Source organism: Lynx canadensis, chromosome X (assembly GCF_007474595.2).
Source record: "Lynx canadensis isolate LIC74 chromosome X, mLynCan4.pri.v2, whole genome shotgun sequence".
Taxonomy (NCBI): Eukaryota; Metazoa; Chordata; class Mammalia; order Carnivora; family Felidae; genus Lynx; species Lynx canadensis.
In genome coordinates this window covers 61,144,926-61,163,859 of record NC_044321.2, presented here as the reverse complement: position 1 = coordinate 61,163,859, position 18,934 = coordinate 61,144,926, and the positions used below count along the sequence as shown (strand labels likewise).

Genomic DNA, 18,934 nt, shown 5'->3' with positions numbered 1-18,934 from the left:
ATTTTGGAAAAGTTTCCTTAGTATTGCTTGAAAGATTTCTCTGAGTTGGCTAACTATAATTCCCTTTCTTGTAGGTGATAGAAATTGAAGATGCTTCACCCACCAAGTGTCCAATAACAACCAAGTTGGTTTTAGATGAAGATGAAGAAACCAAAGAACCTTTAGTGCAGGTTCATAGAAATATGGTTATCAAATTGAAACCCCATCAAGTAGATGGTAAGAAACAGTTATATGATTAAAGCATTTTTATTTTTTTATTTTTTATTTTTTTTAATTTTTTGAATATTTATTTTTGAGAGAGAGAGAGAGAGCAAGGAAGGGAGGGGCAGAGAGAGAGTGGGAGACACAGAATCCAAAGCAGGCCTCAGGCTTTGAGCTGTCATCACATGTCCAACGCAGGGCTGGAACTCATGAGCCGTGAGATCATGACCTCAGCTGAAGTCAGATGCCCAACCAACTGAGCTACCCAGGTGCCCCTAATTAAAGCATTTTTAATTAAGTTTTACCAATATTTGGTGTCTCCTGTGTGCCTTACATTCTGCTAAGCACTAGCAGTACATTGGTGAGGAAAACAAACATGAACCCTGCCCACTATGGAGCTCATAAATATGTGAGGAGAAACAATTGGATGATTGTAAAGAAAATGAGTGTTATGGAAGTGGAAATAAGTGCCACTTACAAATGGTATATATAGCAAATGGATTCATATAGTCTCCAGTGGTTGGCTAAGGGCAGCTGCAGGGTAGGGAGAGGTACCACCATTAGCTAAAAGCTTTCTTCAGAAAATGCTATTTGAACATTTTCAGGTATATTTGTTAATAATATTCTGACATTGGTATTTATCCCTTTTCTCCACTTCGTTAGAATGGAATCAGTAAGTCAGTTTTCAGTGTGTACATGAATGAATTCATAAGGGAAGTTCTATAGTTTCTACTTCTTGGATAGTGAATCCCCCTTTTTGTTTGGTCTTTACTATTGAATAAGGGGAGAGATGATAAATTATCTCCTGGGTTGTTTTCCTGATAAACTCAACAAGCATGAAAGAATATTTGATAGGAATCTGTAAATTGGATAAAATTTTGCATAACATTTCTATTTTAGATTATTCATATGTTTCTTTGAATCGTCCCAGGGAATCAAGATTTGCTGTGATAGATTAGTGAATGAAGGGAAGTGGCTGTATGCTTGTGTTTGCTGTCCTTTTTTCTAATTAACCTTATTGGGTTTGGGATCATCTCCTTTATACTTAGAAGATTATCTCTTTTTAAAATTTTATTTATTAGAAGTTTGGTTATGTTTTTGATGTGTTTATGAAGGAAGAATTTTAACTTGGATCTTTAAATTAAACTTAATGAAGCTGTTGTTTTTAGGTGTTCAGTTTATGTGGGACTGCTGCTGTGAATCTGTAAAAAAAACAAAGAAATCTCCAGGTTCAGGATGCATTCTAGCCCACTGCATGGGCCTTGGTAAGACTTTACAGGTAAGAACAGAAAGGTATTCTGCTTTTGTACATTTCATGTTTTCAAGAATATATTGGATTCTACTCTGTGTCCCAGGCAGAGTTGTAGTGGCTGGAGATAGAGTGGTGAATAAGAAGATCCCTCCTCAGGAAGCTTATATTCTGGTGTGGTTGAGAGATTTTAATCAAATAAATACATATTTTCAGATAGGAAGAGTTCAGAGAGAATAGAGAGGGAGTGCAGCTTTTAGGAGGTGAGGCAGAGCAGAAATCCTAATGAAGTGAAGGAATAGAGTTACAAGTCATAGCCAGTAAAAAACTGCAAAGATTTTGAAGTGTAAGGAATTTCCTTTACAATTTTTTAACAGTCTGTGATCCTGTAGTAAGGAGAATGTGAGATACTTTTCACTGTTAAAATACTGCATTTCTGATTGGCAGGAGTTATAATACAGATAACATTAGTGAATATAGATGTAATATTAAGCCATGAGGTAACTATTACAGACTCGAGTCAGGACACTTTGTTTTTTATTTTTATTTATTTATTTATTTATTTATTTATTTATTTATTTATTTATTTTTACCATTTTAACTATTTTTTTGGCTTTTTAAGATTTTAATTCCCGTTAGTTAACACACAGTGTTATATTAGTTTCAGGTGTACAGTACAGTGATTCAGTAACTCCATATGTCACCTAGTGCTAATCATGAAAAGTGCACTCCTTAATCCCTATCATCTTTCAATCCATCCCCCTCCGCCTTCATCCCCAATGTAACCATCAGTTTGCTGTCTGTAATTAAGGGTCTGTTTCTTGATTTGTCTGTTTTTCCCTTTGTTCATTTCTTTCTTAAATTCCATGTGAGTGAAATCCTGTGGTATTTGTCTTACTCCAACTGACTTATTACACTTAGCATTATGCTCTCTAGCTCCATCCATGTTGTGGTAAATGGGAAGATGTCATTTTTTTTTATGGCTAATACTCCTCTGTGTGCGTGTGTGTGTGTGTGTGTGTGTGTGTGTGTGTGATCTCACATCTTGTTTATCCATTCATCTACCAAATGACACTTGGACTGCTTCCATAATTTGGCTGTTGTAAATAATGCTTCTGTGAGCATATGGATACATGTCTGTATGCCTTTGAATTAGTGTTTTTCTATTCTTTGGGTAAATACCAGGTAGTGTAATTGGTATTATTAACTTTTTGAGGAACTTCCATACTGTTTTCCACTGTGGCTGCACCAGTTTGTTTTCCCACCAACAGTGCAGCAGGACTCTTGTCCCCACATCCTTACCAACACTAGTTTTTCTTGTGTTGTTTATTTTAGCCATTCTTTTTTTTTAAAATTAAAAAAAATTTAAATAAATATTTTAATATATTTTAAATACTTAAATATTCAATATTAATATTAATAGTCAATTAATATTTAATATTATTTTAATAATATTTATATTTATATAAATATATTTAAATATTTATATATTACATATTTATAATTCAAATATATTAATATTATAATATTAATATATTTAAATTAACATTCGATATTAATATCTACTAATATTTAATAATATTTAATATTAATATTTAAGTATTAAATATTTAAATATTTAAATATTTAATATAATAAATTTAAAATAAATATTTTAAACTACACTTTTTTTTCAATGTTTATTTTTGACGAGAGCGAGCAGAGAGCGAGCGAGCGCGTGTGTGTGTGTGTGGTGTCTGTGTGTGTGTGAGCAGGGCGTGCCGAGAGAGAGGAGACCACAGAATCCGAAGCAGGCTTTAGGCTCCGAGCTGTCAGCACAGAGCCCAACACAGGGCTCGAGCCCACAAACTGTGAGATCGTGACCTGAGCTGAAGTTGGATGCTCAACCAACTGAGCCACCCGGGCACCCCTGATTTTAGCTATTCTGACAGAGGAAAGATAATATCTCACTGTAGTTTTGATTTGCATTTCCCTAATGATGAGTGATGTTGACCTTCTTTTCTTGTGTCTATTGGTTGTCTCTATGTCTTCTTTGGAAAATGTCTGTTCATATCTTCTGAATATTTTTTAACTGGGTTATTTGTTTTCTGGGTGTTGAACTTTATAAGTTCTTTATATATTTTGGGTACTAACCCTTTATCAAATATGTCATTTGAAAATATCTTCTCCCATTCTAAAAGTTGCCTTTTAGTTTTATTGATAGTTCCTTTGCTGTGCGGTTTTGCATTTTGATGAAGCCCAGTTTATTTTTTGCTTTTGTTTCCCTTGCCTCAGGAGTCATATCTTGAAAAATGTTCCTACAGCCAGTGTCAGAGACCTTACTGCCTGTGCTCTATTTTAGGATTTTTATGCATTTAGGTCTCACGTTTAGGTTTTCTATCCATTTTGAATATTTTTGTGTGTTGTGTAAGAAAGTGGTCAAGGTTTATTCTTTTGCATGTTGCTGTCCAGTTTTCCCAACACCATTTGTTGAAGAGACTTCTTCCCATTGGATATTTGTTCCTGCTTTGTTCAAGATTTATTGACCATATAATTTGGGGTTTATTTCTGGGTTTTTTATTTTGTTCCATTTATCTATATTTCATTTTTGTGTCAGTAGCATCCTGTTTTCATTACTACAGCTTTGTAATATGCCTTGATGTCTGGAATTGTAATGCTTTACCTCTCTTTTTCAAGATTGGTCTGGCTATTTGGGTTCCTTGTGGTTCCATACAAATTTTAGGATTATTTGTTGTAGTTCTCTGAAAAATGCTGGTGGCATTTTGATAGGGATTGCATTAAATGTGTAGATTGCTTTGCATAGTATAGACATTTTAACAGTATTTGTGTTTCCAATCCATGAACATGGAATGTCTTTCCATTTCTTTGTGTCCTCTTCAGCTTCATTCATCAGTGTTTTATAGTTTTCAGAGTATAGATCTTTTGCCTCTTTGGTTAGGTTTATTCCTAGTTATCTTACTGTTTTTGGTGCAATTGTAAATGGGATTGTTTTCTTTATTTCTGTTTCTGCTGCTTTGTTATTGGTGTATAGAAATGCAACAGATTTTTGTATGTTGATTTTGTATCCTGTGACTTCAGTGAATTCATTTGTCAGTTCTAGTAGTTTTTTGGTGGAATCTGTTGGGTTTTCTATAGTATGACATCTGCAAATAGTGAACATTTTACCTTTTCTTTGCCAATTTGGATGCCCTTTGTTTCTTTTTGTTGTCTCATTGCTGTGGCTAGCACTTTCAGTCTTATGTTGAATAAAAGTGGTGAGAATAGACATTCTCATGTGGCTGTTGGTAGGTAGCATATAGATGAGTCCTATTTTTTTTATCCATTTTGTCCTTTTGTGTCTTTTGGTTGAAGCATTTTGTCCAGTTACGTTCAAAGTAATTGTTGATAGATAATGTATTTATTGTCATCTTATTATTTGTTTTGTGATTGTTTCTGAAGATTTTCTCTGATCATTTCTTGTTTTTTGTCTCTTTCTTGTTTTTCTGATTTTCTTTAATATATTTGGATTTATTTCTCTGTATTCTTTGCATGTTTATTGGTGGTTTTTGGTACATGGTTATCATTAGGTTTGTTATAGCCTCTTCCGCATATCACAGTCTATATTAAGTTGATGGTCATTTAAGTTCAAACCAATTGTTTCCTGCTCTCTTCCACATGTTTTCTGTATATGGTGCCATATTTTATATCCTTTTATTTGTTCGTTTACTGATGTTTTACAGTGATGTTCATTTTTAATGCTTTTGTGTTTCCTACTTTTATACTGTCACGTTTTCTCTCCTTTCAACTCAAAAGAGTCCCCTTTAATTTTCTTATAGGGATGGTTTATTGGTCATTAAACTCCTACAGTTTTTGTTTGTCTGGGAAACTCTGTTTCTCTTTCTATTCTGAATGATAGCCTTTCTGGACAGAGTATTTTTGGCTACAGATTTTTCCCATTCAGAACCTTGAAAATTTCATGCCAGCCCCTTCTGGCCTGCAACATTTCTTCTGAAAAGGCTGTTAATAGCCTTACGGGTTTTCCTTTGTATGTCACTGTTGTCTTTTGTCTTGCTGCTTTGAAAAGTTGGTTTTTTTCCACTATATTTTGCCAATTTAATTAGAATATGTTTTGGTGTGGGTCTGCTTTTGTTCATTTTGTTGGGAGTTCTCTGTGCTTCCTTGATCTGGATATCTGCTTCCTTCCCCAAATTAGGGAAGCTTGAAGCTATTATTTTTACAAATAAATTTTCTGCCCTCTTTTCTCTGTCATCTTCTTTTGGGGGTTATATAAATACAAATGTATTAATGTTTGAAGGAGTCACTGATTTCCCTAATTTTGTTCTTATTTTGCATAATTCTTTTATCTCTCTTTTGTTTAACGTGATTACTTTCCATTACTCTGTCCTCTAGGTCATTAATTCATTCCTGTGCTTCTTCCATTCTGCTCTTCATTCCAGGGAGCCTATTTCTCACTTTGTTTATTGAGAGTTTTATCTCTGCTGTGTTATTCTTTATCTCTCTGGTAAGGGTCTCACTCATGTCTTCCTCTCTTTTCACAAGTCCAGTGAATATCCTTTTATCGTTACTTTAAATTCTCTCTTAGGTTAATTACTTATATCTGTTTCACTTAGATCTCTGGCCTTAGCCTTATTTTGTTCTTTCATCTGGGATAAATTTCTCTGTCTTCTCATTTTGTCTGTGTCTCTGTGCCTGTTTCACTGTGTTAGAAAAGTAAGCTACATCTCCTGTTCTTTAGGGTAATGGCCTTATGAAGAAGAGGTCCTGTAGTGCTGTGCCATATAGTGTCCCATGTTCCCCAGGGTCTGTTGCTTCTGGGACTAACTCCAATGGGTGCTGCGTGTGCTTTGCTGTTTTGTCCTGGCTGCTTTATCCTTCAGGCCAGTTGTCTGCAGAGGCTTTCTTTATCTTAGCAGTGTTTGGTCCATGGTCTGAATATGGTGAGTTTTAACTGGGTGTGCTCTGGTCTGCTTGTGGAATGAGAACTGTTGCAACTGCTGCTAAAACAAGACCATGAAAACTCCTTGGTCAGGGGACATGGTGTGAGCAGGGGTTTGGGCTGGTCTGGGGGTGACTTGGAGGGGTGCTTCCCGTGGAGTGCTGTTGTTGGGGGCTTATTGTATATAAGTTAGGTAGGGAGTGCCAGTGCTTATGCTCAGGGTCAGGACAGAGAAATGGTGCTGGCCAGTTTTTTTGTTCCTGGAGGGATCTCTTGGTGAGTGCTGGGATGTGGTTTGAGATAAGCATATATCTTGCCCACTGTGTGCTCCAGTTGCTCTTCACTTCGTTCTTTCCATGTTGTATGCCCACGGGCTGTTTGCCTTCTCTTCAAGAGCAGCACAGTGTCTTCAGGGCTCCATTTTAGCGATGACTGCTGACCTTTAAAACTTAAGCCCCGCTTTTTTCAAGAACTCATGAAATTCAGCCCCTCCCTTTCTAAGCCAGTTGCTGTGGGGATTCATTTTCCCTGTCTGCTTTACTGTGTGATATTCTGTCCCTTACCCTTCTCCGTAACCATGGCTCCCTCCCTGCCACAGCGACCATGATCCTTTTCTGCCCTAAACTGCATCTCCACACTTCCTACTTTCTTCGATGTGGCCTCTTCTTTACCTTTAGTTGTAGAATTTATCCTGCCAGGCTTTTGGTCAGTTTCTTGGGTATTTATGATGATTTGATAGTTATCTAGTTGTATTTGTGGGATAAGGCAAGCTTAGGGTCCTTGTACTCTGCTTCGATCTTCCCAAGGTATCAAGTTAGAACACTTGAAAATAGAAAAGTACTGCATAGCAGAATTCTCTTCTGAATGGGTGATGGTAGCTTCTGAACATTTGTGGGGATAGACGTTGTGTGGAGGAGACCAGCGACTTCGTCATAGTTTTGGTATGGTTACTTCTTATATTCATATTATTATTATTATTATTGATCATAGGATCATGAAGCTTTAAGGTTAGAAGAACCTTATATATTATGTAGTCAAACTCCATCTTTTTATATATTATAATATCTCTTTCCATGTACTTTGCCTTGTTTGGACATTGTGAGCTTTGATTGGTTGCTTTATTGTTTAAAGGTAGAAGAAAACCAAGCTATTAAATCGTAAGATTGTTTCATTTATTTTAACTTTTTTACTGATATTTTAGTTGAAGATGGTAACTTAATTTGGTTTTTTGTAGGTGGTAAGTTTTCTTCATACGGTTCTTTTGTGTGACAAATTGGATTTCAGCACAGCTTTAGTGGTTTGTCCTCTTAATACCGCTTTGAATTGGATGAATGAATTTGAAAAGTGGCAGGAAGGATTAAAAGATGATGAGAAGCTTGAGGTATTATATTTTAAATATTTTCTCTTATGAAAATAACTGCAAGAAATTCATATAGTAAAAGAAAAGTTTTTTAATTATTAAGGATGCATATTTACATGGGAATAAGTAGTATTCCTACATTCCTAATAGCTACCTTTAAAAATCTTTATTTTCTCACAAAAGGTCTCTGAATTAGCAACTGTGAAACGTCCTCAGGAGAGAAGCTACATGCTGCAGAGGTGGCAAGAAGATGGTGGTGTTATGATCATAGGCTATGAGATGTACAGAAATCTTGCTCAAGGAAGGAATGTGAAGAGTAGGAAACTTAAGGAAATCTTTAACAAAGCTTTGGTTGATCCAGGTAATATATTAAGAGACACTGAGATAAATAAGTTGAATAAAAAATTGCTGATGTTCGGTTTAACAGGTAACTACTTTATTGAGCAACTGGTAAGTAGCTGGTTTTTGTTTATCTTCAGGTTTTTCCTTCTTTTTTTTTCTTAGTAAAATTTATTAAGGTGATAGCACCCTTACTGTTGCCAGCTGTTCAGAATTCAGTTGTTGAGTCTGGAAGTATTTGAAGTTTTTATGGGAGATCTTGTTAATAAGTAAAATTACATTAGGTGCCTTTGTCACAATTGCATTTTCTTCCAGCTGTCTGAATATTAGATGATAACAAGACCTCTCTCCATACTCTGAAAACAGTTCTTAAGTTTCTTTCCCAACTTTATATCATTAGAAGAATTGCTACATGGTCCCCCCCACTATGTTTTGAAGTGTCATCACTATGGAAAGTTAATATTTGCAACACTGTCTAACCTTAGGACATTAAGATCCAAATATTTAATTCTTAATTGGCACTTGGAAAAGCAGCAAGTTGTACTATTTGCAAAACTAATTAATTTTTTTTAAATTTTTTTAATCTTTTTATTTATTTTTGAGTGAGAGAGAGAGAGAGAGGAGAGAGAGAGAGAGAGAGAGAGAAAGAAACAGAGTGCAAGGTGGGGAGGGTCAGAGAGAGAGAGGGAGACACAGAATCCAAAGCAGGCTCCAGGCTCCGAGCTGTCAGCATAGAGCCTGATGCGGGGCTCGAACTCAGAAACTGCGAGATCATGACCTGAGCCAAAGTCAGACACTCAACCTACTGAGCCACCCAGGTGCCCCACAAAATGAATTAACTTTAATTATTTGTTTTTCCGTTTTAAAACTTTATCTTAACATATCTAATTACATTAAGACACTTATTGAGGCTTTAGATGTGTGTTGAGAAAATGTAATTTTCACTGTCAGAGTAACAGTATTCTTTAGAATCCATCACTTTACCTTTTTTTCATTTATTTTTTATATTATATTCTTTTCATCATTTTTTTTCAGGTGTAATTCACAGAATTGTAAGATACTTAAATTATACAATGTGATGATTTGACATATAAATACATTTGGAAGTGTTACCAAGAGTTAGATGGAAAAGGAAAGTGGCTTGCTATTCTCGCTGCACATTAAATAATTACAGAGCAGTGAAACGCAAGAAAAGCAGAGCAAAGTTTTATTAAAGTACACTCCAAGGGAGAAGCTGGCAACTCCAGAGAGACTGAGGTCCTGAAACTCCTCGGTGTGGGCTTATATCAGTTTTTTCTTTTGGGTAGTTCCTAGGTTTGCAACATTTGAGTGACAGGCCTGGATTATATAATAATTAGACAACTATGCATGTCCTTTCCCAATGTGTATTTGAAACACCTTTATGGGATAGGAAACCACGGCATTATTTCTATTCTAGAGACATAGGTCAAATAAGGACAAGCAGCTGCTTTCTGCAAAAGTGCAACACGCACAACAAACTTAAGTCTTCCTCTGTTGGGATGTTGTAATTGCAAACTGACTGTTACATGGGTGGAATAGGGTGGTCCCCGGTTGGGGCTCTCCATCAAGACGTCTAAGGTCCATACTCCTGTTGCCCATTAGCTTCCTGCCTTACAGAAGGATTCACCACTTTGAGTTACACATCTATGACCTCACATATTTACTCACCCCATTTTTTTTTTTTTTTTTGGTGAGAGCATTTAAGTTTTACTCTTTTAGCAAATTTTAATTCTACAATTAAATTTAGTGTTACCAGCTATACTCACCATGTTATACATTAAATTCTCAGACCTTATTAATCTTAGAACTAAATGTTTGTACTGTTTTGCCTCTTTTTTTAGGTAACGATGTAACTAACATGCACCAAAGTAACATTGCCATTGTAAATCTAAGGCTCAATGAGTTTATCTTTCTCCCGTGATTAAAATATTTGTCTAAAAGTTCTGTGGTGGTTTTATTGTCAGAGAACTTTAAGCTAGTGAATAGTATTGCAACATATTTTTCAGAAAGTTGCTTTGGAATAGTTAAAACAACAGTGTACAAACGCTTAATATTGTGATTTGTTCATGAGGAAATACATTTAAAAAAATTAAAGCGCATAACGTGAAGAGTAACATTTGTTATTTCCATGTAAATCATTTAGTGACATTTTAAACATGTTTTACTTTAGAATAATTTTTTACAGAAAACTTGAAGTGATAGTAAAAAAAAGCTCCCATATTCCCTACATCCAGATTTCCCACTGTTAACAGCTTGTATTGCCATGGTAGATTTGTCAAAAACTAAGAAATTGATACAGTGTTGGTTTATTGTTAACTAAACACCAAACTATATTTGAATTTGACCATTTTTCTTGTTTGCATTCTATTCCAGGATCTGATCCAGGGTATACCACATTTCATTTAATTGGCTTGTCTTCACAGTTTTATCTGGTCTATGACAATTTCTATCTTTATTTTTCATTATCTTGTTAGTCTTGAGTACTGTGCAAGTATCCTATTTATGTTCACTAGTTGTATTTGTTGTTTTTTCTTGTAATTAGTTTGGAGTTACAGGTTTTTGAAAAAATTTACCAGAGGTGAAACACCCTTCTTATCACAATCATATCAGGAGTACATTAGAATGACATGACATTACTGGATCTGCTATTTTTACCTGTCCCTGTTCTTTGGAAGTCAGTCACAAAGTCTAGCTTACCCAAGTTAGGGGAAGGCTGGGATTAAGCTCTGTCTCCCTTAGTGGCCAGTATCTACACATAAAATTTGGAATTTTTCTTTAAGAAATATTTGTCCTTTTTTATATAATCAATCATTGATTTATAGCAGTATAGACTAATAATCTATTAGTTTGTATTTTAGACTATAATGTTATTTTGCTGTTCAAATTGTTACTATTTGGCCATTGGAAGCTCATTCACATTTGTAGATTGGTTCGTGTATCCCTTTGATATTTCATTCTTTTTGTTGTTGTTTTAAGCACTTCATTACTTTCTGGTACTGTAAGGTATTCCAGGCTCATGTTAATTGTCTCTGCCCCCTACCCCGGAATTAACCATTTCAGTAATGTGCCATGGTTTCTCTTATTGAAAAATAGTGTTTACAAACCAAGATCTGGTGCTTAGTAGTGTTTGTTACTACTGGAGTACTTGCTTGCTTCTAAGTACTACTTGCTTCTAAGTCCTCTAAGCAGACAGAACTAGGTGATATGTGTACTAATCTATGTCTATGCACAAATCTATCCCTTTGTGTGTGTGTATAGAGATAAATTTGATTTTGTAATGGTGTCTTTGACTCTAATCCAGTGTCATAGGTTCAGTTTCACCTTCATCGTTAATCTGTTACTTGTCTTTCCAACTATGGGAATCCTGGCTCCAGCCACCTGCCATCTGTTTATTTGTTCAGTTTCATTACACACTAAAGTAATTTCAGAATTGTTAACCATATTGTTTCACAGTTGTTTCTATGTGAGAAACAGATTTAACCACTATAGTACAGTGTTTATGATTGTTTTTGTCTATAGCTTAATAATTTATAGTTAAAACGTTATTTTCTCAAGTCACTTAGGTTAGTTTCTGTGTTTTATTATTTGTACACATGAAAGTATATACTTTGTAATGTAGAGTTTAATGGGTTTTTTGTTTTTTTTTAAATTTTTTTTTCAACGTTTATTTATTTTTGGGACAGAGAGAGACAGAGCATGAACGGGGAGGGGCAGAGAGAGAGGGAGACACAGAATCGGAAGCAGGCTCCAGGCTCTGAGCCATCAGCCCAGAGCCTGACGCGGGGCTCGAACTCACGGACCGCGAGATCGTGACCTGGCTGAAGTCGGACGCTTAACCGACTGCGCCACCCAGGCGCCCCGTTTAATGGGTTTTGACAAATGAATAGAGTTATCTCTTTATAACCTCATTACTAGCTTTTTGTTGTTTTTAATTCATAGTACAGTTAACGTTAAGTCACGCTAAGCATTTATTCATTGTGGTAGCTTTAGTATTAATCTACATCTCATTTTAATTTAATGACTAGAGTTTGTTGTGGTAAAAATACACATAACATAAAATCCATTTAACCATGTTAAAATATAATTCAGTGGCATTTAGTATATTTACAGTGTTATGTAACTATCACCACTATTTTGTTGAACCCTACAGCATTTTCATTTACCTCAAAAAGAAATTTTGTACCCATTAGCAGTCACTTTCAAATGCCCTATCACCTGGAAACTACCAACATATTTTTTGTCTCAGTGGATTTGCCTTTTGTGGAGATTTCATAAAAATATTTCTGGACATTTTATAAAAGTGAAATCATACAATATCTGACTTCTTCCAGTTAGCATAAGGCTTTCAAGCTTTATTTGGTTTATAGCATGTTATCAGTACTTCAGTCCTTTATATATACACACAATATTAATTCAAGGTACTATTTGATTTAAACAATAAAAGACCTAGGTAATTAAATAAAATAATGACAGATTTCCATGGTGTATTGAACTATTTCACTCAGGCTTGATTTTTGAACAGAAGAACTTTTCTTCAAGCCTCTTGCTTTTCTTCAAGCCTCTCCCTTTTCAGAACTGCATGACTGCATTCTCCCTTTATTTTTTCTATTATGATTTCTAAATATAGCTGTTTTCACATCCTACCACTTCATTCATAGATCATTGGAATGAGGTTTTCCAGAAAGTAGATATTCAGGATTATTAAACTTATGCAGAGAGAGAGGGAGACAGAGAATCTCAGGCAGGCTCTGCACTGCCAGTGCGTGGCCCAATGCAGGGCCTCGAACTCAAGAACCGTGAGATCATGACCTGAGCCCAAATCAAAAGTCGGACACTTAAGCAACTGAGCCACCCAGGCCCCCTAAAACTTCTTAAGATTTTAAAACTTTTTTATGTTAGGATGTTATGTACATTCCTATCTTTGTAAACAGAATATGAATAACATCTTTTAGCTTTTTTGTTGATTCAGGGTTATTCATGAGTATATTTGCTTTTATTCTGTCTTCCTACTCTTATTTGCTCAGATAGCCCTACTAAGGAAAGGGCCCCCTTGCCTTCCATTGCCACACTAATAAATAGTTCTTTTTAAGTTAAATTATAAAAGCAATACATGTTCTCAAGCAAAATACAAACAGAAGGAAAAGGTATATATTAAAAAATAAAAGTTCATCCATCAGTGGACACTTAGGTTGTTTTTCCATGTCTTGGCTGAACGTGGGAGTGCAGATATCTCTTTGAGATAATGATTTTGTTTCCTTGGATATATACCCAGAATTAAAAATGCTGTTTCATATGGTAATTCTACTTTTCAATTTTAGAGGAACCTTCATAGTGCCTGCACCAATTTACCTTCTTACCAATGGTGCACAAGTGTTCCCTTCTCTTTACATCCTCACCAACAGTTGTTATCTCTTGTCTTTTTGAGAATAGTCATTCTAACAGGTATGAGGTGATATCTCATTGTGGTTTTGATTTACATTTTCCTGGTGATTAGTGATGTTGAGGTATTTTTTGTGTACCTGTTGCCCATTTGCATGTCTTCTTTGGGTCCTCTGCCTGTTTTTATTTTTTTATTTATTTATTTTTTTTTTTAAATTTTTTTAACGTTTATTTATTTTTGAGACAGAGAGAGACAGAGCATGAATGGGAGAGGGTCAGAGAGAGGGAGCCACAGAATCGGAAACAGGCTCCAGGCTCCGAGCTATCAGCACAGAGTCTGACGCGGGGCTCGAACTCACGAACCGCGAGATCATGACCTGAGCCGAAGTCGGCCGCTTAACCGACTGAGCCACCCAGGCGCCCCAATCTCTGCCTGTTTTTAAAGAAGATTGTGTGGGTGTTTTTTCAGGCATGTTTTTTATATTGCAGTGTTTAGAGTCCCAAGGCCACTCTCAGGTTCAGTAATTAACTAGAACTCATGGAACTCAGAAAAGCTGTGTTGGTTTTACAGTGAAAGGATACAAATTAAATCAGCAACAGGAAAAGTCACAGGGCATCCAGGAGAAATCCTACTGATCTGTCAGTGGAAATGTGCAGACCGCAGTTACTTCTCCCAGCAATGATGTGTAACAGTACATACAGAGCGTTGCTAACCAAGCACACGTATCCAGGCCTTGGTGTTTAGAGTTTGGGCTTGGTCACAAAGACATGTTTGACCACCCATGTGAGTGATCTTAGTCTTTACCCCTTCTAAAGGTCAAGAAGATGCCAAAGGCCTTGTTGACCCGATAATTCACCTTTTTAGACTATCTGGTGTGTGTCCTAAGCCATCCAAGTAAACAAAGACCATTTTCTCAGGCAGCATATTCCAAGTTTAGAGGTTACCTCCCAGCTGCTGAAGGCAAAGGTTGGGCAGGTTTAGTCCTTTGCTACATATGTATACATAGATAAAATCACCCTGTTTGAAGTGGTTGTTTAAATACAAACAGCATAACATACATTCTGCACATTGCATGTTTTTATTTAATATATTTTGGCATGTCTTTCCAGGTTAGTACATAGATATCTATATCATTAATTTTAGTTCTGCAACATTCCATTAAATCATAATTTTATTAACACCCTTGATAAGCTTTTAGGTTGTTTTCAATTTTCCACCATAACAACCAGTGCTTCACAGAATATTTTTATGTATTTTTGGATACTTGCTGAAGTATATCTTTAGGATAAATTCCCAGAAATTGAAATAATGGGTCAGAAGGTACACTATTTTACATTTTAATAGATACTGTAAAGTTGTCTTCCAAAATGTCAGATAGTAATTTAGACGCTCACAAAGATTGTATGGGAGTACCTGTTTTAGCATACCCTCATGACACTGAATGTTAGATGGTGAAAATCAGTTAAGTCACTTGTGTAAAACACAATTTTTCTTTCTTGAAAACTTTCAGGATTCAAAAGAAACCAGTATGTAGCTTTTTAATACAAAGCTATGTGTAGATTTTTGTTTTTAGAAAGTATATTAGTAATTTTAAAATGTCTTAATATTTGTGTAGCCCCATCTGAATACTGAATAATAATTGTATTATTTGGCCAATCATACTGAAATGTTTACTTTTGAAATCATGTAGAAGATGAATTTTCTAACCCTAACAGATGGGGAGTAATTTGACAACTGCTTTTGTTGAAATCAATATTTAAAGTTATGTGTGTTAACCAGCAAGCAAGTTGTGTATAAACAATGCTTTAGGAAGCAATAATATGTTATGAAAGTGGATGTATTTCTTTTGAAGACGTTACTCTCAGGTGTAAGGTCTTTTATAGCTTGGAAAGTGTTCTCCCCCATCCTGTAGCCATATAACAATCAATTTATCTGTCCTTTATCAATTAAATTTTCTCCCTGCAAAGTGTATTAGTTATTGGAATGAGTTACATGGAAGATACTGCATAGCCAGTTGATTTATACAGTATTTCTTAAAATGTAGCTTGAAATTGTCTTTTCACGTATAATGAATTGCTTAGTCTTAGGCAGTTGTGTTAACTTGATATGTTGTGCTGTAATATATCTTTAGCTACTGTTTTTCAATTATTAATATATTTTTTTTTCAAATACCTTAAATATGTTGGAGAGATCTTTACACTCTTCTATTTTTATTTTTGTATTCTTATTCAGAGAATCTTAAGTACCATCTGTGTAGTACTTTACTGTTGGGATATAATACTCTACTGTTGGGATATAATTAACTAGTTAGTGCCACATTACAAAATACAGCAAATATAGCAGCAGATAAAACATGACTGTTCTTATGAGCGTGTTGTTTTATTCCCACAAGAGCAGCACTTTAAAGGGTTAACTTATTTACTTAAATGGATTACATTTTCAGCTTAAATGTTGTTTTTTCTACACATTTTTATAGGCCCCGACTTTGTTGTTTGTGATGAAGGCCATATTCTGAAAAATGAAGCATCTGCTGTTTCAAAAGCTATGAATTCTATACGATCAAGGAGGAGGATTATTTTAACAGGAACACCACTTCAAAATAACCTAATTGAGTGTGAGTTAATATCTGCAGTTATGTTGTAGAGTTTTGGCATTGCCTCAGATATATTTTTGCCACTTTGCCATTTGCCTTTCTTCTGTCTAGTATAGTCTCTGACCATGATCTACATAGGTCCATCTTAGTCTTCTATGAAAGAATACCATACATTTCAAGTGGAATGCTTTATAAATATGAATGGTAAACCACAGTCAAAAGGTGTACCATTTTGAATGTTCATGTATAAACATAGAATTTGAAATCTATAAAATTATCAGATGTATTAATGATGGCTTTAAAAGTATAAATGCATTGGTGACTATTCAGGATACTGTAACAAACTATAATTTAGGGAGAGGTACTATAGGAAATTGAAAAGAAATGCCAAGTGTGAATATTTTTAGGAATGTGGAGATGCGAAAAGGAGAGCTATGTCGAATCTGTGTCAGCATAGAATTTGTTCAGACTGAGGACAGATGATGGGAACCCAGGTGACTTGTGAATTTCTCTCATTTTCATATGTGTGAGAATACTTGAGGGAACAGGAGTTATATTCAGCTAATAAATTGAAATTTCCTATTTATAATCCGTTGTAATAGTTTTTGTTATTTTATGTTATTTCCAGCCCTTTAGTAACTTAATTATTTTTTATTTTATTATTTGTAATACTGGTTATTACTTCATTGTAACCTATATTTTATCTTCATTTTTTATCTGTTCCAGTTTCCCCCTTTTCTGTTACTTCATTTGTAGAAATGCTACTTCACATTGCAAAAACAATAAAACATTAGTTAGAAGAGTTTTATGATACAGTGAAGAAAGCAAACCAGTGGTGTTTGACAGTGAAATTCACAAAGAAGTATTTTTTTACTCCCGTGGAACTTTGCTTTAAGTGACACTGCATGTAGAGTTCATTCCTAGTTCTTGATTGAACTGCACTTAATTCAATATTATCCATGACTTTATTTTTAGTTTTTTTTTTTTTTTTGAGAGAGAGATGACACAGTGATCGAAGGGCAGAGGAGAGAAGTGGGGCTCGTGTGCACCTGAAGCAGGGCTTGTGCTCACACAATGTGGGACTCCAACTCATGACCTGAGCCAAAGTCAGATGCTGAACCGACTGAGCCAACCAGGCACCCATATTATTCATGACTTTTTAAGGGCTATGCTATAATGAGAATATGTTCTGTCTTACTTTTAATATCTAATTATATTCTTAGAATTTTCTAAGAGAGTCCTTTGTATCCTGTAAATATCAATTTTGATGTAATAACTGCTAATTTATATTGAAATGGTGAAAAAATGCTATTTCACATTGTGATCTTATATTGTATAGGACAGCTGATAACTATTAAGAGCTTCTGGAACTAGAACAGTTAATACAAAATTTGATATAGTGGCTTATTACCTGATTTTATTATTTTGATTCAATATATATGTTTTTTCACTAGATACCCTTGCTGTCCATAAAATCATGGTTAGAATTACAAAATACTTGTTTCATACTCCATATCTATTATAAAGAACAGGGAAGTAGAATAAAATGTTCTTAGGTGTTTTTTTTAAAATTCATCTAGAATATAGGGATGGTTTTATTTGAATTTCTCATGTGGTTTGGAAATCCAGTTCCAGAACTGACTTATAACCAATGTTTAGTCTATACTCAGTTTACTGTTTGTTCTTTGTAGCTTAATTCTAATGCTTCCATGGCATGTGTTTTTGACATGAACATTTTATCAGAAAGTTATCTGAGTCCCTTTTAGCTATTATTGTCGTTAGTGAACTAATGTCTTCTCTCCTTAGATCATTGCATGGTTAACTATATCAAGGAAAATTGCTGGGATCCATTAAGGAGTTCAGGAATCGATTTATAAATCCAATCCAAAATGGTCAGTGTGCAGATTCTACCATGGTAGATGTCAGAGTGATGAAAAAGGCGTGCTCACATTCTCTATGAGATGTTAGCTGGATGTGTTCAGGTACAAATTATGTTCCATAAATAAATATCGTTGCTTTGTTAGATTACAATCCCAAATGTTTCTGAATTTAAACTTTGGTTTATGTTTCTTTCCTCTTTTTTCAATATAGAGTTTATAGTTAAATCTCCTAGCCTTGTCTTCAAAAGTTTTTGAAACATTGAACTTTCAAAAAAAGAGTTCCATTGTGAGGTTTAGAGCAGACTTGATTAATTCATTTGCCAAGTGTATAGCTTCATATTTAATATGTTAATGTTTAGATTTCTCATCTTTAAGATAGGGGAGTATGTTAAAAGAAACACAGCTATTATGATTAAGAATTCCTATTCTCACCTTACTTTATAGTATAGTGGCTTGAACCTCACTTATTTGAAATATTTGTAGGAAATGCAATTATGAATTGTGAGAGGGGTCTTTTAAACAAAATCCGAAGAAAACAGTTTATTTTTGAAGTAATAAAAATAATACCTGAATGGGTTAGTTAGTACTGTTTACATACAGATATTTAGTGAGCCTCTATTGGTGAGTGAATAAGTATATAGAGTTTGAGCCAGCAGTTAGTAGATCTTAAGATCCGCACATTTTCTTCAGACACTAGATATTAATCACAGCCACAGAGATGTAACAAATCTTTAGAGATAGACTGTGCTTCTGGCTGGATATTCTTTTTTTTTTTTTCCTGGCTGGATATTCTACCATCATATAAGGCAGTCGTTCTGTTTGTTCAGGTTAGCCACAGGTACTAGCAACTCCTCTGTTTCTGTATTGCTGCTGCTACCTAGGCAATGTTTTCCTGGTTTAGGTAGTCATTTGTATCTAGCACATTTGTGTTGTTATTTCTTGTTCTTAGAATTAAATGGTTTCAAGGGGTGTTTA

General features: G+C 34.9%; 1 protein-coding gene across 1 annotated transcript in view; it reads left to right on the top strand.

Annotated features, from left to right (window-relative positions):
- Nucleotides 1-18,934, top strand: part of ATRX (ATRX chromatin remodeler) — a 331,615-nt gene that overhangs the window by 194,045 nt on the left and 118,636 nt on the right. The window contains 8 exon segments of the mRNA XM_030306144.1: nucleotides 75-216; nucleotides 1,371-1,480; nucleotides 7,621-7,767; nucleotides 7,930-8,107; nucleotides 15,963-16,100; nucleotides 17,886-17,915; nucleotides 17,918-18,018; nucleotides 18,020-18,061. Coding sequence (XP_030162004.1) covers nucleotides 75-216; nucleotides 1,371-1,480; nucleotides 7,621-7,767; nucleotides 7,930-8,107; nucleotides 15,963-16,100; nucleotides 17,886-17,915; nucleotides 17,918-18,018; nucleotides 18,020-18,061 — 888 coding nt within the window.